We start from the raw sequence: 20,263 nt of genomic DNA, 5'->3' as shown, positions 1-20,263 counted from the left end.
TTCACAGAAGCACATCCATTGTCCAAAGGACTTAAGCATACAGAACCTATTTTCTGAAGGATAATTCTGGGAAAGAACCTTAGCATATATTTGAGTACATATGGCACCATTGAGCCACAGGGCTGGCAGATAGAAGGATCTTGTGAAATAGAGTTTCATCTCTCAAGCAATCAGTAGTGTGTGTGTGTGTGTGTGTGTGAGAGAGAGAGAGAGAGAGAGAGAGAGAGAGAGAGAGAGAGAGAGAGAGAGATTGGCAGAGAATAATGAATAACAAAATAGAGACAAAAAGGATATGTGGAGGCATGAGAGAGGATGAATCAGTTCTGGAAGGGTCCTTGTGGACAGTAAAAATGTCGGGGCTTACTGATGGGATGCATGAGGCTGTCAGAAATCCAGGTGTGTGATGTGCTGCAGAATCCCGTGAGCAAATGGGAGTGTAAATGATTGATGTGATATTAAGTGTAAATATCAAGCCTTGACCTTTTAGGTGAATAGATACATTATTGATGTCCTCAGAAGTTTTGCCTCTAAAAGACGTTTTCTTCTCGGGAGCAGCGGTGGCAGGCAGCCTGGCAGAGTTGAAAGAGCATCGCAGATATGCAGCCTCACTCTCTGGGGCTCCGAGGCCCATTTTACAAATTAGGAGAAACACCTGCCACGTACACCCTTCCTGCGTTGCCCCCACCCTTGGTGCAGCCATTAACTATTTATTGAGCACCTACTGTGTGCTGGGAGAAAGAGTGCTGGGGTTATAATCGGTGAACATGATTAGGTGCATTAGAGCCAACAAGACCCCTCAACATGCAAAGCCCCACAAAAATCAAAACAAACAAAAAGGCCTACAGAGGCGCAGTGGTGGCTGGCGGAGGAGTGGGGCAACTTTCAAAGCTGGAGGCCTCCCCCCGATCTGACATTTAAGGGAAAGCTGACATTTAGGTTGAGGCCTGAGACAGATAAGGAGCCAGCCGCGGGGAGAGCGGAGGGAACAGCCGGCATGCATCAGATAGGTGCTCTTGGCTACGAGGAACAGAGAACGCAGCTGCACACACCACAAGGAAGCTGTTGTCTCCTGGCGAGGGCCCTGAGGGGGCGGGCAGTGGGGTTCATGAATTGAAGATGGCACCAAGGACCTGGTCCTTTTCGTGTCTTTCTCTGCCATCCTCAGCTTGTTGACTTTGCTCTCCAACTGGTTCCCCCCCTGGTCCTCGCTGGCTGCAACAGCTCCAGGCCTCACAGCCAGGCATGGAGGCTCAAACAGGAGAAGAAGCTCTGTGTGTGTGTGTGTGTGTGTGTGTGTGTGTGTGTGTGTGTGTGTGTGTTTACAGGTGCATGAGCCCCATCGCATGTCCACTCATGTCGCAAAGGCCGGTGTTACAAAGCATGCCCGTGCCTAAGCCAATCGTGGGCAGGGGGTGGGATCACGCCGATGATCTCAGCCAGCAGGCCCCATCCCTGAGGCACACAGTTGTGGGGGGAAGGGTGGACACCGGGACAAGGTTGAATTCTGTTTTCAAGGAGGAGAGGAAGGCCTGCTCCAGCTTTCAAGGTCACCAGTGACCTTGAGGCTAGGAAGAGCTGGGTGTGTTCAAGGGCTGGCTGGTGTGAGGAGGAGATAAGTCTGGATTGAAAGGGCCTTAGTGGGACTTTGGGGTTTGATTGCAGGGTCATCAGAGAGCCCCTGGAGGGTTTGATTTTGTGTCCTAAGAGCTCTCTGCGGTGTGCAGGGGGAGTTGAGGAGGCCAGAGGAGAGGCCGGAGTCCGGCTGGGAGGCCACTGGAGGAGGGCGGCGTGTGGTGGGATTGCAGTTGCAACCTGTGCACCGAAGCATGTCCATTGTCCCAAGGCGGGTGGCCATGAGCAATGGTCCTGGCCATGTGGGCGGCTGGTCCTGGGCTGCTTGAACACTTAAGATATTCCTCCAGGCTCTGATGAGGCTCTGCCATCCCCGAGTTCTCAAGACGGGCTCTGCACACCCGGGTGGTGTCTCCTCTGAGGACACAAGCTGCTGCCTCCATTAAGGAAGCATTAGCGCCACTGACCTAGGGCTGAGGGAGCTGAGGGCCATGTGGCCCAGCCTCGTGTCCAGGCGGGTGGACAGGGAAAGTTCTGCACTTCAGGCAAGAACCAGGGTCTCCCAGAAGCCACACACTCTCCCAAAACACCTTCTAGGGTACACGAGTTTAAAAAATACCAGCACCGCCAAGGTTTGTCCATAACCGAAAGGGAAAGCATGTGTCTGCCATCGCTGCTCACGTTTATCAACGTGCATAGAGCTGGGATGCTAACACGCGTGCTTTGGCTCTTCCCTGTCTCGCATGCAGCATCCGAGAAGGAAAGCTCCAGCACCTGCTGGCGCGAGACCTGGTTCCCGGGGACATCGTGCGTCTCTCCATCGGAGACCGGATCCCTGCAGACATCCGTCTCACTGAGGTGAGGGGCCCAGGTCCTGGGCGGTGAGACACGCAGGCGCTTAGCTTCTCGGAAGCGGACATTCTCTCACACACACCCGTGCACACACACGTACATGCATGCACACAGGCACCAAACAAGTCAGGGAGTCAGCTCATTTTGAGCACAAAGCTCCTCAAATTGTATTTCATATATCACATACGCTCGTTTTAGCTATAAGCCTAACACACACTGGTTGTGTGACCCTCTGGTTTTTGTAGACTGCAGCAGCAAATGAACCAGGGTGGGACTGAGAAAGGGGCAAGAGTTCCTTCTAGAAACAGCCTCACCGATGTCAGAGAGACGGATAGCAGCAGCTGAGGAACGGGAAGGGAACCAGACTGATGAAGCATTAAAAGGAGAATAAGCTTTTTACAGTTGCTCGGTTTGGGAGCATGGGGTGTAGGCAAACTATTTGCCTAACCTTTGTGGGTGCCAGGGTGCCCCAGCTTCACAGAACAATGCCCGAGGCTCCGAGATAATCCTGGATCCTGGAGCAAAGGTGAAATCAAGTTCAGAGGGATCTGTTGCTGGGAGTAATCTATTTTATGACTCTTTCCAACGATGCCTAAGAATTGTTCAAAGCGTCTAGTGATAGAGAATTAAGCAGAGATTATCTGCCCCATGTATTTATTTTCTCAGGAATGGGAGGGTTAACAGATGCTGTTCAAAGGTGGTGTGATAGGAGGCGGCCAGGAGCCAGCTCCCGGGCCTGCGTTTACAACATGCTGGCCAGGCTTTGAAGTCGAGGCAGGGCCAGAGGGCCACTCAGGCTTCTCTACCCCTCTGCCCTGACTTTCAGATCTCCAGGTGGGGCAGGGCCCAGTCCGGGGGGGGTGGGGGGGGGACACCAGTGGAGGGTAGAGGGGAAGGGGAGGAAGCGGTTGGGAAAGGCATTCTCTTTCAACCACATGCTGATGCCCCTGCCTACACCAGAATGGATTCCTCACCCTCCGCCCCTCCCTGTGCCGGCATTCAGCACGCAGGTCTGGGGCACTGGGATCCCATAGAGTAGCCATTGTCCCCCATTGTCGCCCAGAAAGCCTGGGAAGCCAGTCTGGCATTGTTCACTTCCCCACCCAGAGGGGGCACTGCCTCCCAACTTGGGGGCTCCAGAGGTACAGGGTTGGTCCTGACACTGGGCATCTCCACCACAGGTGCTATGAAGAGGCAGTGCTCCTCAGTGGTTAGTGCGCTGAGGCTGGGCGTTAGCCTGAGTTTGAACCTGATGCCTATCATTCACACGCTGTGTGACCTGCTGCAAGTTACTTAACCTCTCTGAGCCTCCGTTTCCTGATCTGTACAATGAGGGGGTGATAATGCCCAAAATGTGCTTGTAAGGATCAAGTGACTTCATAGATGCAAAGTGCTCAGAACAGTGCCTGGCCCCGGTGAGCGATGAGCTCGTGTTAGATGTCAGGGGGCCCCACCAGCACCTGCCAGCATGTGACTTTGAGGGAGGGATTGGCCTCTCTGAGCCTCAGTCTTCTCATCTATCCAAGGGGATAATGTTCGCCCCCACCTTGCAGGGTTACCAGGAAGAAGAAACAAGCTAAGACCTGCAGCCTGCTTGGCGCAGTGCCTGATGTGGGTTGGCAATCACCGAGAATGAGCTGCTCTTTTCATTGTTTATATTACCGGTCTCTGCAATGGTTCTTTAAAACAATTTTTTAAAACTCCAAATAACATCTTTACAACTTGCCTGGATTTCTTCCAGCCCTGCTTATATAAATCAATTATAACTGGTTGTTGACACCATAAAGGTGTAATCCAAGCTACCACCTGTGAACACTCTACAGATTTCCTTTCGGGTATGTTGCAACTCAGTTAGACAACATACCAACAGAGTTGCAACACAGTGAATAGCTCTATCAGCTCTTAAGCTCTGAGATCCAGGAGAGTTTGTGTACATTTTAAAGCCAGTTAGGGCCAGGAAACAGCAGGTTCAATTAAGTTCTTGTGTGTCGCTCAGCGGTTGAGTGTCGACCCATGAACCAGGAGGTCATTGTTCGATTCCTGGTCAGGGCACATGTCCAGGTTGCAACCTCAATCCTCATCATTGATGTTTCCATCTCTCTCTCCCTCTCCCTAAAAATCAATGAGAGAGAAACATCCATCAGCTGCCTCCTGCATGCCCCCTACTGGGGATCGAGCCTGAAACCCAGGCATGTGCCCTGACCAGGAATCAAACCGGTGACCTTTAGGTGCATAGAACTATGCTCAGCCAACTGAGCCACATTGGCCAGGCAATATCCAAATTTCTTAATGCCAAATGCAATTGGGTTCCAACCACTTTTCACAAGTGCTGTGCTGTAGTCAAACTAGTCCCCCTACGTGTCCCCACATGGACCAAACTTCCTGCCTTGCCTGGGCCCTCTCATCGTAGTAGAGCCCTATCTTCCAGTCAGTGCTCCCTGAGGGCAGGGGCAGCTCTCCTCCCCGCTATGGCTTCAGCACCGGGGGACAGCGTCCGCCTCTGCCCACTCCCACGAACCTGTACCCCAAAGGGTGAGCTGGTGTCTATGCTCCTGGCTTCTGTCCTTTTAGTGCTGGAGGCATGCTGGGAGACATCTTTTCTTTATCTCCCTATCTCAGTTGCTCTGATCAAGAGTGTGGTTACCACGTTCTCCCACCGTCAATTGCCCAAATCGCCTTATTTTCCCTCCCTGGAGAGCCTGCCCTATTCACTCACCAAATGCCTGCTCATTCTGCAAGGTCTGCTCCAATCCCAGAACCCCCAGGAAGCCCTTCTCTTCCAGCTCATCCTTCCCACACCCCACACCACCCTCCACTTCCCACCCCCAACCTTCTGCTGCAGATTAGGTCAATTAGATCATCAAATTGTCCCAGTCACATCTCTCTCAGCCAGTGGAGGGGTTTCCTTACTATTGTTGACTTATCTTTATTACAGTGTTACTTAAATGTGAACAAATATATAAGTTTGAAGTACAAATTCCATGTGCTTCAAACTTATACACAACTGTGAGCCTAAGCCAAATTTTCAAATCAAGTACAACTTATCCAAGTTATTGTCACTTCCCACTGGACAGTGTTTGAGGATGAAATCTCCGAGTGCCACTGGGATGGGGTGCCACTTTCTGTTGCCCAGGCCTCTGGGTCAGCAGCCCGAGGTGCTGGGTGGCTCAGTTCTCCCATTCTTTCTTTCATTGTGGATTAGGAACTGCCCCAGGAGATTATTTGACTTTCCCTTGATGCCCTGGGGATAAAAAAACAAAACACAGATGCAAACTAGATCAGTTGGTAGCTGTGTTTGACTTGAAATCTGGGGACAGAAATCAGAACATGATCTGAGATGAAGATAAATATGTATATTGGCCCCATAGAGCCAGAGATTTATTCCTCTCTCACATCATGGAGTGTACAGAAGTGGAGTGTCCCTGGGGTGGCCATCCCCTTCATGCTTGTAAGGTGGCTTCTGGAGCTCCAGGATAACAACACGAGGCAGGGGGAACGAGGAAGGGAAGAAGGGCAAAGGGGCCCCTCAGCTCCGCCACCTTCAAAGATCTTCCCCAGTACGACGGTGACGTCTTACGTCTTGTCTCATTCTGGAGACACTGAGCTAGCCGAAGGGAGGCTGGGAAGGAGGACGGTGTGGTGGAGCACATCTCCGCTCCCCATACCATGGGGCTCTGTTACGGAGGAATGGAAGATGGCATTTCACAGCAAGTGGCAGCCCCTGCCTTCTTGGGGACTGGGGCTCCATTGCATTGGGTATTTTTTTAAAATATTGAATTAAAAATTTTTTTAAATCATAGAGGATTCCCTGGCTCCTATTTGAGCAATGTTATGAGTTTGCAGGAAGATGGCTCCTCTATCTAAGTGGTTCTTACATGCTCAGATAACAGGGTCCTGAGGGGTTGGGCCATCCCAGGCTCCTAATGTCCTCAAAAGTGCCTGTTAACAGTTCCGGCCACAGCAGACTCCTCTCTTGAGCGATACCTACTGGGTCTGTGGTCGGTTTGGAAGATGGTTGAGAGGTCAGTTTTTGGAAGCAAAGCCTTGGTTCAACCTCTGCTCTGCCACTAAGTAGATATATAACCTTGAGCACTCACTGTGCCTCAGTTTCTCCACAGGAAAGATAATAGCATCTTTCATGGTGGGTGTGAGGATTAAGAGATAAGCTTACTGGCACCTTCTTCCTGCTTTCAGAGAGAGAGAGAGAGAGAGAGAGAGAGAGAGAGAGAGAGAGAGAGAGAGAGAGAGAGAGAGAGAGAGAATATGAATGAGTGTGAGTCAAGGTCCATGTTTCTGGTGTTATGACCTTGGGCCGTCACTGAATAACCTGACTCAGTGATGCTCAAACCTCACTGATTTCATGGGTCTCCTTCAAGGGGGGCAGCACGTGGAATGTTAGGTGAAAGGCACAGGTGCTTTGAAAGGTATATTCTAAATTAGCCATTGCCTATGTATCTTCTTAGATGTTATATTAAAACTTAAAATAACGTAAAAGAAGATACAAAGCTTTCCTGTTTTTTGAGGGGGGCCACACGTTCAAAGCTTCCTGGTTCTTGAGGCATCTCGGGTTGTTGTCCCCTGATTTCAAGGGATTCTACGCTGTCTGTTGGCAATTGTCAGGAATGTGTTAGACACCGTTCTGTGCCGTGAAAATCAGTGCACAGGGCAAGAGGGCAGATCCCACAGCTTTTCCCTCTGCTCCCTTAGGTCACAGACCTCCTGGTGGACGAGTCCAGTTTCACTGGAGAAGCTGAGCCATGCAGCAAGACGGACACCCCGCTGGCAGGCGAGGGGGACCTCACCACCCTGAGAAACATCGTCTTCATGGGGACCCTGGTTCAGTATGGGAAGGGGCAGGTGAGCCCTGGGGCGCCCTGGGGGCCATGGCTTCTCTCACCAGCAGGCTTCCAGCCTCAGGCCTCACACTTCTCTCTCCTGAACTCAGGGAGTCGTGATCGGAACAGGGGAAAGGTCTCAGTTCGGAGAAGTCTTCAAGATGATGCGGGCTGAAGAGGTAAGGCGAGTGGGGGCTTTGGTTTTCTTGTGAGCTGGGGTTTGACATCTTCTTAGCTAGCGATGCCATTCCTACCCACCGGTTAGGAATGAGGATTATGTGGTTAATCATATCTAATAAAGAGGGGATATGCAAATTGACCATCACACTGTCACAAAGATGGCGGCACCCAGTCTCCTTAGCCCTGCTGGAGTCCCACAGTCCTTTCAGCCCAGCTAAGGTGGGCAAGGAGAGGGTGGGGCCGGCAGGTGCATGGTGCAGCCAGATCCACCCTCAGTCCCCCAACCACCCAGGGCTGGCTTAGGCACAGGCAAGCCTTGGATGGTGGCTGTCCAGCTGCCCAGAGCAGCCCACGGCTCAGGTAACCAGGGCCAGCTGAGGCTTGCGCTGCCGGCAGTGGCAGCAGCAGAGGTGTGATGGGGGTATTGCCTTCCCCTGATCACCTCCTTCCTCTGAGGGCTCCCAAACTGTGAGGGAGCAGGCCGGGCTGAGGGACCTCCCCCTCCAGTGCACAAATTTTCATGCACCGGGCCTCTAGTGTGAGTGTAATTTTTAAAAATTAATTTTTATTTTAAGATATAACTTACAGACAGTCAGGTGCACAGACATTACATGTAGAGGTCAATGTGCTTTTATGTATGTGTACCCCTGTGGCATTGTCACTCTGCTCGAGATAGAAATGAGCCAGGCAGAAGCTGTGGAATGCTGCTGGGATGTCAGCTAAGAACCCATTGTTCCCATCCTTGCAGACACCTAAAACTCCTCTACAAAGGAGCATGGACAAACTGGGGAAACAACTGACACTTTTCTCGTTCTTCATAATTGGTGAGTGAAGCTTTTGCACTTGGTTCCCGGGGATTGGGGAGAGCACCCCGAACAGCCCAGCTGTCGCTTAAACAGCTTGCTGCTCACCTGGTTAAAGATGGGGGCTTGGGGTCAGAGACTCTCTGACAGTGACAAAAGCCTTCTGTATTAGTCAGACAAGGCCAATTGCAGTAACAAGCAGCCCCTGCCTTATAGTGACTTAACATGGTCAAAGTTTATTTCCTGCTCATATCATAGTCCACGGGCATATCCTTGGTCTAGCCCAGTGTTTCCCAAAGTGTGGTACACGTATCCCCAGGGGTACGGGAAGAGTTTGGTGAGGGTATGCGTTGCACCGGAGTTTGGTGGGGATATGCACTGCACTGTGCTTAGCTGCACCTGATTCTATATTCTCATGAGTATGAAGGGTACTCAGCATTACGAAAATTGTAAAAGGGGTACACATATGTCAAAAGTTTGGGAAACACTGGTCTAGCCGAAAGGTTGGCGGCTGCAGGTCTAGTGGCTTTTCTGGACAGCTCACCTTCAAATGGCAGCTCAGGGGCCCAGGCCCCCACTGCATTTTTGCTCTCTCTTCCTCTGGGTCCTTGGAGGGTGATCATAATTCTAGCTAGCCCAAGAACATAGCGGCTTTTGTGGGAACATTTTAAGGCATAGGCCAGGAAGTGAAGTCATCACTTGTCCATTTTCAGCTGGTCAGGTGGAGTCATGCAGCCTGCCTATCGGCAAGGGAGACTGGAAGCTGTGGTTCAGCCATGTGCCCAGCCACATTGCTGTGCCTGGTCTTATACCTCATGGCTTTGGCAGCACACCACAACCAGCATCCACGTGATGCTGAGGCCCTGAAATCAGGTCTCACACCCAAACATCACTGTGCAGCTACCCTGGTCCCCTCGCCACCCCCTCCTGCTGGCTCCAGCTCTTGCTTGGAGTCTGTGTCTTTTGTTCCCAGCCTTCAGGGCCACCCAGTGCTTTGCCCATAGTAGATGCTCAGCAAACATTTGTTTGGTTAAGGAGCTAATAAAGGAACAAGCAGCGATAAGAGGAAGGACTAGTAAATCTGGAGCCAGGGGAAGTTCTTGGGAGGATCAGCCATCTCTTCTGGCAGCAGCGCTGTTGTGCCTCTGGTCACCCAGATGCATGACTTCATTACATGAGTGTTTTATGACGCACTAGACTCTACGGTAGGTTCTGGGGCCACCAAGCTGAGTAAAACGCAGCGTCTTCCCTCTGAAAGGCCCCCTGGAGCCCTACCCATCAGGATCAGAAGCACCCCCTCCGCAGGCCTCCTTGCAGAATATGAAGTGTGAAAGGAGCAGTGAATCTGGTGTGGGAGAGTTGGGAAGACTCCAAGGAGGAGGTGGCATTAAACCAGGTCTTGCAGGATGAGTAGAAGTTTGCCAAGTGACCAAAGAGGGGACTGGGAAATCCGGGCAGGGAAAAATAAGTTCAGAAGTACGGAAAGTATCTCCCAGTCCTTCACAGCCTGGCAGAGGTGGTGAACTTCGCAAAGTGGTGAAGAGGATGTGGCCTGGAGTCGGGGCTCTCCTTCTGTCGTGCCAGGGACAGACCCACTCCCCTTCCCTCCCTGTCCACCCCTCCCCAACACTCCAGTCTCATCTTCTTTCCAAATTTACGCTTTGGGTTAGCTGATCGGAGTTTGCTAACTCACTCGGTTTACTGTTTTTAAGTAGCTCTATGCCCCTTTCCCTCCTTTCTGCCCTCCTTTGTCCTGGAGCGGTGATGAAAAATGATGAAAAATGGGTTTTAGTCTGCCAAGTCTGATAAGAGGGGGGCTCTGTGCTGTGAGAGGATGTGGGACTGTGGTGGCCAAAAGGACTGGGAGGAGGAGTGACACAGGGAAAGGGGGCTGTGAGCGCCACTTATTGGCCATCCTTGGGATTGCATGCTGCCCAGGCATCAGGGCAGATTAGGATGCCCAGAGGCATTTCACATTCCAAAGCAGGGATTGGATTCTGTGGCCAAACTGGATTCACCACCTGGTTTTATAATGGCCCACAAGCAACGAATATCTTTTATATTTTTAAGTGACTGGAAAAAATCAAAAGAATAATCCTATCTAATAAAGAGCTAATATGCTAATTAGGCCGAACAGCAGAACAACGTCCGGACGACCTTCCGGACAAAGCCGGGGCTGCGAGGGCCGAGCCCCTTACATGAATTTTGTGCGTCGGGCCTCTGGTATTTTGTAACATGAAAAGCATATGAAATTCAAGCTTCAATTCAGATTTCCGTGTTTATAAATAACATTTAATTGGAACAAAGCCACCCCCATTCACCTGCTGTCTACTGGGGCCAAGCTGAGTTGCAACAGAGACCATGTGGCCCACAAAGCCGAAACTATTTGCCCTCTGGCTGGTTCCAGAAAAAGTTTTCCAACAGGTGCTCTGGACGACTGTAGTGACCCGCAGGACATGGTGCTGTAATGGGCGCTGCCCTTTCTACTCCAGGAGCCTCAGGAACAAACAGCAATTAGATGTGCTTTAAGTTGTCAAGCAGGTAGTAGTCATAGGACTTTCCCCAAGATGAAATTGTTTATAAAAAAATAAAAAGTTCCAAGTCAGGGGTCCTCCAAGGGCATTGCTTTGCATGAAGCCAAGTTAAACTATAGTTTAGTTAAATTGGCACGCATGTGGCCAGCCCACAAAACCACTCAGACCTTTTACTTCATAATAACTATTTCAAGAATTGTTCCAGAGGAGCTGGAGTTTTGAAACTGAGTTCCACGGATCGCTAAGGACGCACGAATGGGAGATGCAGGGGAGCAGTGGTGCCCGGGTAAATGTCTTAACCACTTTCCAAGGCAGAGGAGCGTTTGCCAATTTCTGTGGTGTCAATACTCTCAGATTGGCCAGTTTCAAGCTGCCAGCGTGAAGTTATTGAACATGATGTGTGGGGTGTGCGCATAGGCTTGTGGGAGCCCCTGTCTGCAAGCTGCAGCCTTCTGCAAGGAGGCCTGCGGAGGGGGTGCTTCTGATCCTGATGGGTAGGGCTCCAGACTCAATGCCCCAGCCCCATTTCTAACAGCTTCCGCCCTCCAATCTTTTGCATCTGGGTCCATTTGGATTCCAACTAATATTTCATTTGACTGCTGAATTCTGTAGCTAATTATAGTATGAATAAAACAACAGCCATGGAACAAATCAGAAGTTGTGATCACACACACACACACACACACACACACACTACCTCCACCACCACCATCACACAGCTCATAACTTGCCCTGCCCCCCGTTCCTGCGAAACAGAGCTGATGATCTTTAGCAAATCCTTCTGTGTCCACAGGAATGCCACTCACCTTCCCACCACTCCCCATACAGTCACAGCAGCAGTTAATGGCTGGGCATTCGCTGTGGGCCAGGGGCTGAGCTAAGTACTTCAGATGTGCTGTCACCTCTTAAATCCTGAAACAACTGCTTGAGGGAGGCCTGGTCATTATCCCCACCTTACAGAGGAGTAAGCTGAAGCCATCCCAGAGGCCCCAGAACTGTTCCCCATGGCCAGACCTCTTGTGAATTTTCACGGATCCCAGCATAGCTCATGCCACTTCTTGCCCTCAAGGGTCCACCTCTGACAGTCTCCATGTATGCTGAGCCTAACACAGGGCCTGGTGTTTAGTCAATATTGGGTAAATGATTGATGAGGGAGAAAATGGAAAAGGGAATGTATTTAATCACGAACATGGCAAGATAAAAACACTCAGAAAACTGGCTCATCTGCCCATCACGGAAGAGGCATCGTCAGCCACATCAGCCACCTCAGGGGCGTCTTGGAGCCTCACGGCCCTTAGGGATTGTTGGAATAATCTGTAGATGTCTACAACCGCCCAGAACCGTGGTAGGCAAACTGTGGCTCCCGAGCCACATGCGGCTCTTTGGCCCCTTGAGTGTGGCTCTTCCACAAAATACCACGGCCTGGGCGAGTCTATGCTGAAGAAGTGGCGTTAGGAGAAGTTTAAGTTTAAAACATTTGGCTCTCGCCGAAACCGGTTTGGCTCAGTGGTAGAGCGTCGGTCTGCGGACTGAAAGGTCCCAGGTTCGATTCCGGTCAAGGGCATGTACGTTGGTTGCGGGCACATCCCCGGTAGGGGGTGGTGCAAGAGGCAACTGGTGGATGTTTCTCTCTCATCGACGTTTCTAGCTCTCTATCCCTCTCCCTTCCTCTCTGTAAAAAATCAATAAAATATATATTTAAAAAAATAAAAAAATAAAACATTTGGCTCTCAAAAGAAATTTCAATCATTGTACTGTTGATATTTGGCTCTGTGGACCAATGAGTTTGCCGACCATTGGCTCAGAACAATCCGGTTGTTTCTTTACTTGAGCTTGCTGGATCCTTTCCGGAACAAGTAAAACCATTCTTCTTTGTAGATACAAGGGTTTCTTAAAAAGGAAAAAGTGGTTACAAGTCCTTGAGATTATTAATCATTGCCTAGTATCTCTTCTGTAAACTCTTAAAATGCTGTCATGCCTTTAGATGTTAGAGAGAGAGAGAGAGAGAGAGAGAGAGAGAGAGAGAGAGAGAGAGAGAGGGAGAGAGAGAATACACACACGTTTTGTTTGTTTTGGTCTCTTCTCTAGGCATCATCATTCTCACTGGCTGGCTGCAAGGGAAGCATCTTCTCAGCATGTTCACGATTGGTGTCAGGTAAGGGCTCCATGCCCCCCTCCCTTGTCAGTGCAGCAAGACAAGGCAGGAAGATGGGGGCGCGGGAACAGTGTGGGGAAGGTGCATCCTCCTCACCTCAAGCACAGCCCCGAGAGTGCATTACCTGGCAGGTGGGGTGCCCAGGGGAAGCTTGCAAACAAATGGAAACATAAGACTTGGACCTCCCGTTCCCGTCACTTCTTTGCCCGTGGGTTTGGATCTTTCTGGCTGATGGTGTAGACTCCAGAGCCTGCCTGCTGGGGTTATATTCTGGCTTTCCCACTGCTAGCGGTGTGACCTTAGGCAGACTTTTGCACTTTCTGTGCCTCAGTCTTCTCCTCTGTAACATGGGAGTGAGGACACAGCCCCTCCTGCGGTCACGGTGAGGATGAGATGAGAACCCATGAAGGTTTCTGCACAGTGTGTGCTTGCTCCTAGTATTCCTTTGAAGCACCGTCTTGGTCCGTCTTTCCCGGAGGAATCGATAGGAGAGTAAAGGCCGTGTCACTGAGGCCACACGGCTGATGGCAGGGCTGGGAACCAGGGCTCTTTAAGCCCAAGGAACCTGCTGTCCCTCCACATGGTGACTCTACCAAGCGACAGTCTTACTCCGGGCCCGGTGGACAACGGAGAGATGAGCAGGGAGCAGGCTCTGTGGCTGAAGATGCCCCAGCTTTTCCACGGCTGCTCACCGAGGCCAGGGAGGCAGCGTGCCAGGGACGGTCTGTAACCGGGTATGTCCCAGCCGAGGGGCAGCTGGTCACCCTTCTGGGACACATAAGAGCCAACACATTTCTAGGCTCACGTTAAGCCCCAGGGTTTCCAGAGTGTGACCCCCATGCTGCCACGCTCTTTATGTGATACATGGGAAATTATTTTCATGTCTGTAAGCAAAGATATACCCTTAGGACACCAAACCCATGATGTAGACAAGCTCACATGCCCATCAGCTAATGAAAGGATAAAATTCACCCCAGGGAACATTATTCGCCCACAAAAAGGAAAAAAGCACTGACACCTGTTCCTTGGGAGGCCCTAGAAAACATGATGCTAGCCCTAACTGGTCTGGCTCTGTGGATGGAGCATCAGCCTGCGGACTCAATGGTTCCAGGTCCGATTGCAGTCAAGGGCATGTATCTAGGTTGTAGGCACGTCCCCAGTAGAGGGTGTTCAGGAGGCAGCTGATTGTTATTTCTCTCTCATTGATGTTTCTAACTCTCTCTCCCTCTCCCTTCCTCTCTGTAAAAAAAAAAATCAATAAAATATATTTTTAAAACACACACACACACACACACAAACAAAAAACAAAAAAACATGATGCTAGGGAAGGAAACCAAACACAGAGAGCACATACGTGTAACTTTGTTTGTGTGAAATGTCCCAATTAGGCGACTCCATGGAGGCCGGAACCAGACTTGTGGTCCCAGGCTGGGCTGAGGAGGGACTGCTGACAGTTACAGGGATCCTCCTGGGGTGATAAGAATGTTCTGAACTCGATTTTGGTGATGGTTGCACAATGCTGACTCCACTATAAACCACCGAGTTGCATACTTGAATCGGGTGACTTTGGGGGCATGTGAATTGCATCTCAGAAAAGACAACAAAGGAAAGCACAGAGCAGACCATTAGGTGTGCTGTTATTCACCGGACCCCTGAGCCTCTCGGGGTTATATAACACACCCGTGTGCAACGGTCGTTACAGTGAACCACAGTGCCGCACCTCACAGTGGCCGGCACCCCGTCTGTGCTGGGACAGAGATGCTGCTTCCCAGTGCTGAGCGGAGTGGGCAGGAGAGCCCTGCTCCTAGGGCTGGGCGTGTCTCTGGCACATCGCCAAGCTTATGTGTGTGAACCCGACCATCAGCAAACAATAAGATGGATGCTGAGGCTCCTGGTTCAGGAAGCTCTCCGAGCAGCCAGGCAGTGACTTGGCTGCCCTGGGCAGGGTCCAGCGAGAAGCAGGGCCAGGGAAGACATCAGCCCCCGGAGGGAGTGTTCCAGCGACGAGGCAGTCAGGGGCGGGTGATGGCAGGGGAGCTAGATTTATATTTTCACATTCTTTGATGGGCTCACTTCAAGTTGTTGAAATATTTATCAATAATTTGCAACATTTGTGATTTGCTTAAATTATCACCTCTTTTGTAAATGAATATTTTTCCTCTTAATGACTGCCCGTAATAGGCATTTGTAATATAGTCTGTAAAAATCCAAACTCGGAGCTTCCAATTTAAAATTTACAAAAATCACGCTCCCTGTGCTTGAGTGCCAAAGACATCCCCGACACTCAAGCACATGGTGCTTTCTACTTCCACCTTATAAACCAAGGGAAGTCCTACGAGCCAGATGGCTGACTACTTCCAGGAAAAGAACAAAGAAGGCTTCCCTGTCCATCCCCCCTACCTGCCCAAGGCCATTCCCGATTTCCTCTCATCCATTCCTCGGGATCTGGGGTAACTTGCCGTTAAGAGAAAACTCACTGTTCATTTCACTTGTGATTCTGAACGGAGGTTTTTAGCAGAATTGAAGTCACTCGGAACCACCAAGTCGGAGTGTAGCGATGGCAGGATAGCAAGTGAGGAGATTCTTCAAAACAAATAAATGGGAGTCACCCTTTTAAACATGTTATCCTGTTCCCTCTGCCTCCAGAGATACTCAGGATGGCCCCCGGTACACTTGCTTTTCCACTCTCATCTTTATCAGTTTGTGGATTCGTTTTTTGTTCCTATGCAAGCTTCCCGGTACGGAAATCGCCCTCCCCACGCCGCACAGGGGGGAAGGCCCCTCATAACCCTTGCAATGTTTGTTTAGTTAGCCTTACCAGCCTGAGCCATAAAACCAAGCAAGCCTTCTTGCCATCCCCATGGCAACCAGGCACAGACCCTCAACCAGTCAGTCATCCTGGTTTCTATAGCTGAATGCTCCATTGTCTCCGGGCAAAAGGCCACCATCGTTACTGTGCTTCTTTGAGTCTAATATGTACATCCTTTTTCACATTTTAACTTCTCTGAAGTCAGACTTCGCGATAAAGCACTGTGTGGCTGATGAGTCGGCGGTATTTTTTTCTCTGAGCAGTACACAAGATGGTGGTGTCCTTCACCAGCAGTCTTGTCTCAGAGAGGATGAAATACGTTAGCTGTGGTTGAATGGGCCTGCTCAGCTAGGCTTTCTGATGACTAACCAGCCGCACAGAGCTCTCCTATGTGCTAGGCCAGTGCGGGCTGAGACTCCTGCCCTCTATTCACTTGTGAGTTCGTTCACTCAGCAAATATTGACTGAAGGCTGCAGGGTTCTGCTGGAGGTTCCTGTGCAGAGGGTGGCCCTGGTGGGTGTGGCGTGGTGACGCTTACTGCACAGATCTGCACAGAAGGACCCTCTCCTCCGTTCATCTCCAGCCTCCCCCATCAGCCTGAGGTCAGCTGGTCATTATCCGGCCCCCTTAGGCCAGCCCAGGAATGGGGGATGGGAGAGCAGTCAGCCCCGATGCTCTGGAGCCAAATTGAGGCAAGAGAGAGCCCCTTCTTGGCATACAGGGACGATGCTCTAACCAACCTACTACACACTGGCATCCTGCCCACAGGAAGGGGATCCATGTTCACAATCCCAGTTCAGATTCCCAAATACTAGAAGCTCATTGGTTCAGCTTGGAACACATGGTCTCCTCTAATCCAGCCAACCGTGGCTCCAGGAGAGCGAGATCACACAGTGAAGGATTGGAGGGATGGTAAAGAAGTGAGCAGATACCCCAAACAGGTCTGGTAAAGGCATAGCCGTGTCACTTTGCCTCCCTCGTTTTAATTTTCTGTCTAGCTTCCCTACCAGGCGTGTCTAAACCATTAGACCAATGAAAAGTGAAATTTAAGGGAGAACCCACTGGAGCAAAAAATTCCACTTCCTACTAATTGCCTGATTCTGGAAATTCCTTTCCCAGGGCCCAGAAACTTTTCTCTTTAATAAATGAGAACCATTTAAACGCAGAAGCACTTAAAGAGGCAAGACAGCTGGCAGGCTAATTCACACTAAAATGTGGATGTCTGATAGATGAAATCCCTCCCCAAACGCAGGAGTGTGTGTGTGTGTGTGTGTTTGAGGGTTGGGGCTCAGCACAGTGGATGTTAGAGAAGGCGGCAGGTGCATCATGGGATGGGGAACAGAGAACAGAACAGGAACTTTGGGGACACTAGAGACAAGTTTCACCAAGTGAACGTGTTGTCATTCCCAGTTGGAACTTGTATCATTCTTAAGTACATGTTAAACGTTACCCATTTGGCCTTTCGATCCAGCCTGGCCGTGGCTGCCATTCCCGAGGGTCTGCCCATCGTTGTCATGGTTACGCTGGTCCTGGGAGTGCTGCGGATGGCCAAGAAGCAGGTCATCGTGAAGAAGTTACCAATCGTGGAGACTTTAGGTGAGGGACCCCAGCCGGCTGAATCCTTAAAAACTGGGTTGAATGGATGTCTTGGTGCCATATTCATTCAACGTGGGCATTTCATAGGCCTGAGAGTTGGTGGCAATGAACTGCTTTTTTTTAAATTTTATTTTTTTAAATAAACTCTGCTGTTTCTCCGACCAGGCTGCTGCAATGTTATCTGTTCAGATAAGACGGGGACCCTGACTGCCAACGAAATGACTGTCAGCCAACTCGTAACGTCTGATGGGCTCCATGCCGAGGTGAGTGCTGTGTGAATTACAAGGTTCAAGACAAGGGTGTGTCCTGCCAGACCCTTTCCTTCCTGGAGAAAGCACCAGAGTCTTCTAGAAAACAGGGGGAAAGCAAACAGGGGTTATATTGTGCAAATTCCTTGTTACCAGTCGCTGCAAGGAACATGGCTGACTTAAGACAGCCATCTTCCTTTTTTATTATCTTTAATAATAAGCACATTATAAAGTTGAAAAGCTAGAGGACTAATCTCTCAAGGTACACTCACCACTGTGTCCATTAGGGCATTGAGTCTCTCCTGTGTGTCAGCACAGTGGTGAGCCCCCAGTTCTGTATCTTGCTGCTTTTTTCACAAAATCTCCCATACCTCGAGGTCAGCCGTGCCAGGCCTGGGCCAGCGCCTACTTTTGCGAATACAGTGTGTTGGCACACGGCCACCCCTTTTGTTCATATGTAGTGAGTGCCTCCTTTCACGCCAAGCAGCAAAGCTGAGTCGTCGCAAGAGATGTGCGCGGGCCACAGAGGCTAAAAATTTGCTATCTGGCGCTAGAAGGAGAGGTTTGCCGAGCTCTTTCTAGAACATAAGCACTCTCCTGTGCGCTTACTTGGTTTTCTTACCCAGACTTCTGGCTGCAGCGCAGAATCATTGTCGTTTATGACTCGAGGCGGTTAGTGGGGTGTTCCGCTAACATGCAATCCTGCCGGGAGCATCTATCTCCTGCTTGAAGCCGGGGCTGCGGCCAGGATTTTGTCCTTGGAATGAACCCCCAGAAAAGATGCCAGGGCTGAGCCAGGGGAGTGTACTTCTGACTCGGGAGGACATCCTTTCTGTCCCTCTGCCCTGCAGGTCAGCGGAGTTGGGTACAACGGCCAAGGGACAGTCTGCCTTTTACCGTCGAAGGAAGTCGTGAAGGAGTTCTCCAACGTGTCCGTGGGGAAGCTGGTGGAGGTAGGTGTCAGCGGCGCCGTGAGAGAAAGATGCATTTAACATGGGGCTGATGGGGACTCTCTCCAGTCGGAATGGGCCGGGGACCCGTCGGGGGCCGGCTCCGAATATTAACTAAAGATTCCGAAATGCCCCCTTGCAGGCAGGCTGTGTGGCCAACAACGCCATCATCAGGAAGAACTCCGTGATGGGACAGCCCACGGAAGGGGCCTTGATCGCCCTGGCAATGAAGGTGGGAAATGTTTTATTTCCTTTTTATACATTCCATTGGCCCCGGGCTCAGCGGTTAGACCCTGTCTTCACATGGTGTCCTCCCTGTATGTCCATCCTCCTCTTACCGTGACACCAGCCTTATTGGATTAGGCCTACCCTAAAGACCTCAACTAACCGTGGTTACATCTCCAAAGACCCTATTTCCAATAAGATCCCAGGTACTGGGGTTAGCACTTCAACACACCTGGTGGAAGGACACAGTGCAACCCATAATACCCTCCTTCAGGAACCTTTTTAGGCATTTTTCCTAGTCACTCCTTCCATGGAATTTTAATGCCACAGATACGTTGAATGTCTGTTAGTGTACTGCATGCATGTCTGCGCTTTAAATATTTAATATATTTTATTGATTTTTTACAGAGAGGAAGAGAGAGAGATAGAGAGATAGAAACGTCGATGAGAAACATCGACCAGCTGCCTCTTGCACACCCCCTACCGGGGATGTGCCCGCAACCAACGTACATGCCCTTGACCGGAATCGAACCTGGGACCTTTCAGTCTGCAGACCGATGCTCTACCACTGAGCCAAACCGGTTTCGGCAGGCTGCGCTTTAAATATTTAGAAAGTAGATTTTTTGCTTTCCTACGGACCCCTTTTCACCCCTTGTGAGGCAACGGGATGCGAGGTTAGGATTCGTGGTCAGTTGGGGAAACTGAGGCTCAAAGTTGTCAACTAACTGGCCCGCAAACCACCAAAGAGCCAACAAACATCAGATCTGGTGAGGACCCCAGGCTGAGACAACAGGCCACCCTCGGACCCAGGGGACCCTTTTGGGAGAAATGTCTCCATCCTCAAGTCTGACATTTCTTCTGAAGGGACCCCACAGGCTCCTGTCTCTGAGCAAGTCTCAGCTGGGAGCTGTTTCAGGGTCCACGTGGTTCTGCCCCTGAGACAAGATAAAAGAGGTGGTTTTTTTCCTGGTTGGAACATTTGAAAGCAAATGTCCTGTCTCTGTGACCTAAATGCTTGGATTTCTCATCTGCCCGAGATGGTTTCATTAGGGAGTCATCTCAATGGACCGAGCTTTGCATAGAAATTGCTTTAGAATGCTTCACTGAAAACTCCCGTTTTATTACCCTAGATGGACTTAAGTGACATTAAAGATTCCTACGTGAGAAAACAAGAGATCCCGTTCAGTTCAGAGCAGAAGTGGATGGCAGTCAAGTGCAGCCCCAAGAATGAGGTGAGTTTGCTTCTTGGCCCCTTTCCGCCACAACCTCCCCCCACCCCCCCAAATCGAGCAAATGCAGACATCAGCGAGAGGGGTTAGTTTCCATTGCTTCTGTGAAGTTCCAGACACATGACAGTATGGTGATAGCAATTAAGTCTTTGGCTATCTTGGGTCTTCTGAGATTTTTTCACTGAGTTCCTGGTCTTCCACGTGAGGTTCCCGTACCAACTGGGAAGTTGTTAGAAATGCTGGTGCTTGCCCTGGCCCATTTTGCTCATTGGTTA

General features: G+C 50.5%; 1 protein-coding gene across 3 annotated transcripts in view; it reads left to right on the top strand.

Annotated features, from left to right (window-relative positions):
• ATP2C2 (ATPase secretory pathway Ca2+ transporting 2) overlaps positions 1 to 20,263 on the top strand; it is a 57,575-nt gene that overhangs the window by 22,877 nt on the left and 14,435 nt on the right. For all 3 annotated transcript variants that reach the window (XM_036440447.2, XM_045582639.1, XM_036440446.2), the window contains 10 exons: positions 2,322 to 2,430; positions 7,132 to 7,281; positions 7,370 to 7,438; positions 8,188 to 8,263; positions 12,865 to 12,931; positions 17,212 to 17,336; positions 17,502 to 17,599; positions 18,436 to 18,537; positions 18,677 to 18,766; positions 19,890 to 19,991. In XM_036440447.2, the coding sequence (XP_036296340.1) occupies positions 2,322 to 2,430; positions 7,132 to 7,281; positions 7,370 to 7,438; positions 8,188 to 8,263; positions 12,865 to 12,931; positions 17,212 to 17,336; positions 17,502 to 17,599; positions 18,436 to 18,537; positions 18,677 to 18,766; positions 19,890 to 19,991 (988 nt within the window). The remainder of the gene's footprint in view (positions 1 to 2,321; positions 2,431 to 7,131; positions 7,282 to 7,369; positions 7,439 to 8,187; positions 8,264 to 12,864; positions 12,932 to 17,211; positions 17,337 to 17,501; positions 17,600 to 18,435; positions 18,538 to 18,676; positions 18,767 to 19,889; positions 19,992 to 20,263) is intronic.

Source organism: Pipistrellus kuhlii, unplaced genomic scaffold, assembly GCF_014108245.1.
Source record: "Pipistrellus kuhlii isolate mPipKuh1 unplaced genomic scaffold, mPipKuh1.p scaffold_m20_p_17, whole genome shotgun sequence".
In the NCBI taxonomy this organism is placed as follows: Eukaryota; Metazoa; Chordata; class Mammalia; order Chiroptera; family Vespertilionidae; genus Pipistrellus; species Pipistrellus kuhlii.
Note: the sequence above shows the minus strand (reverse complement) of the source record. Positions and strands in the feature narration are given on the sequence as shown.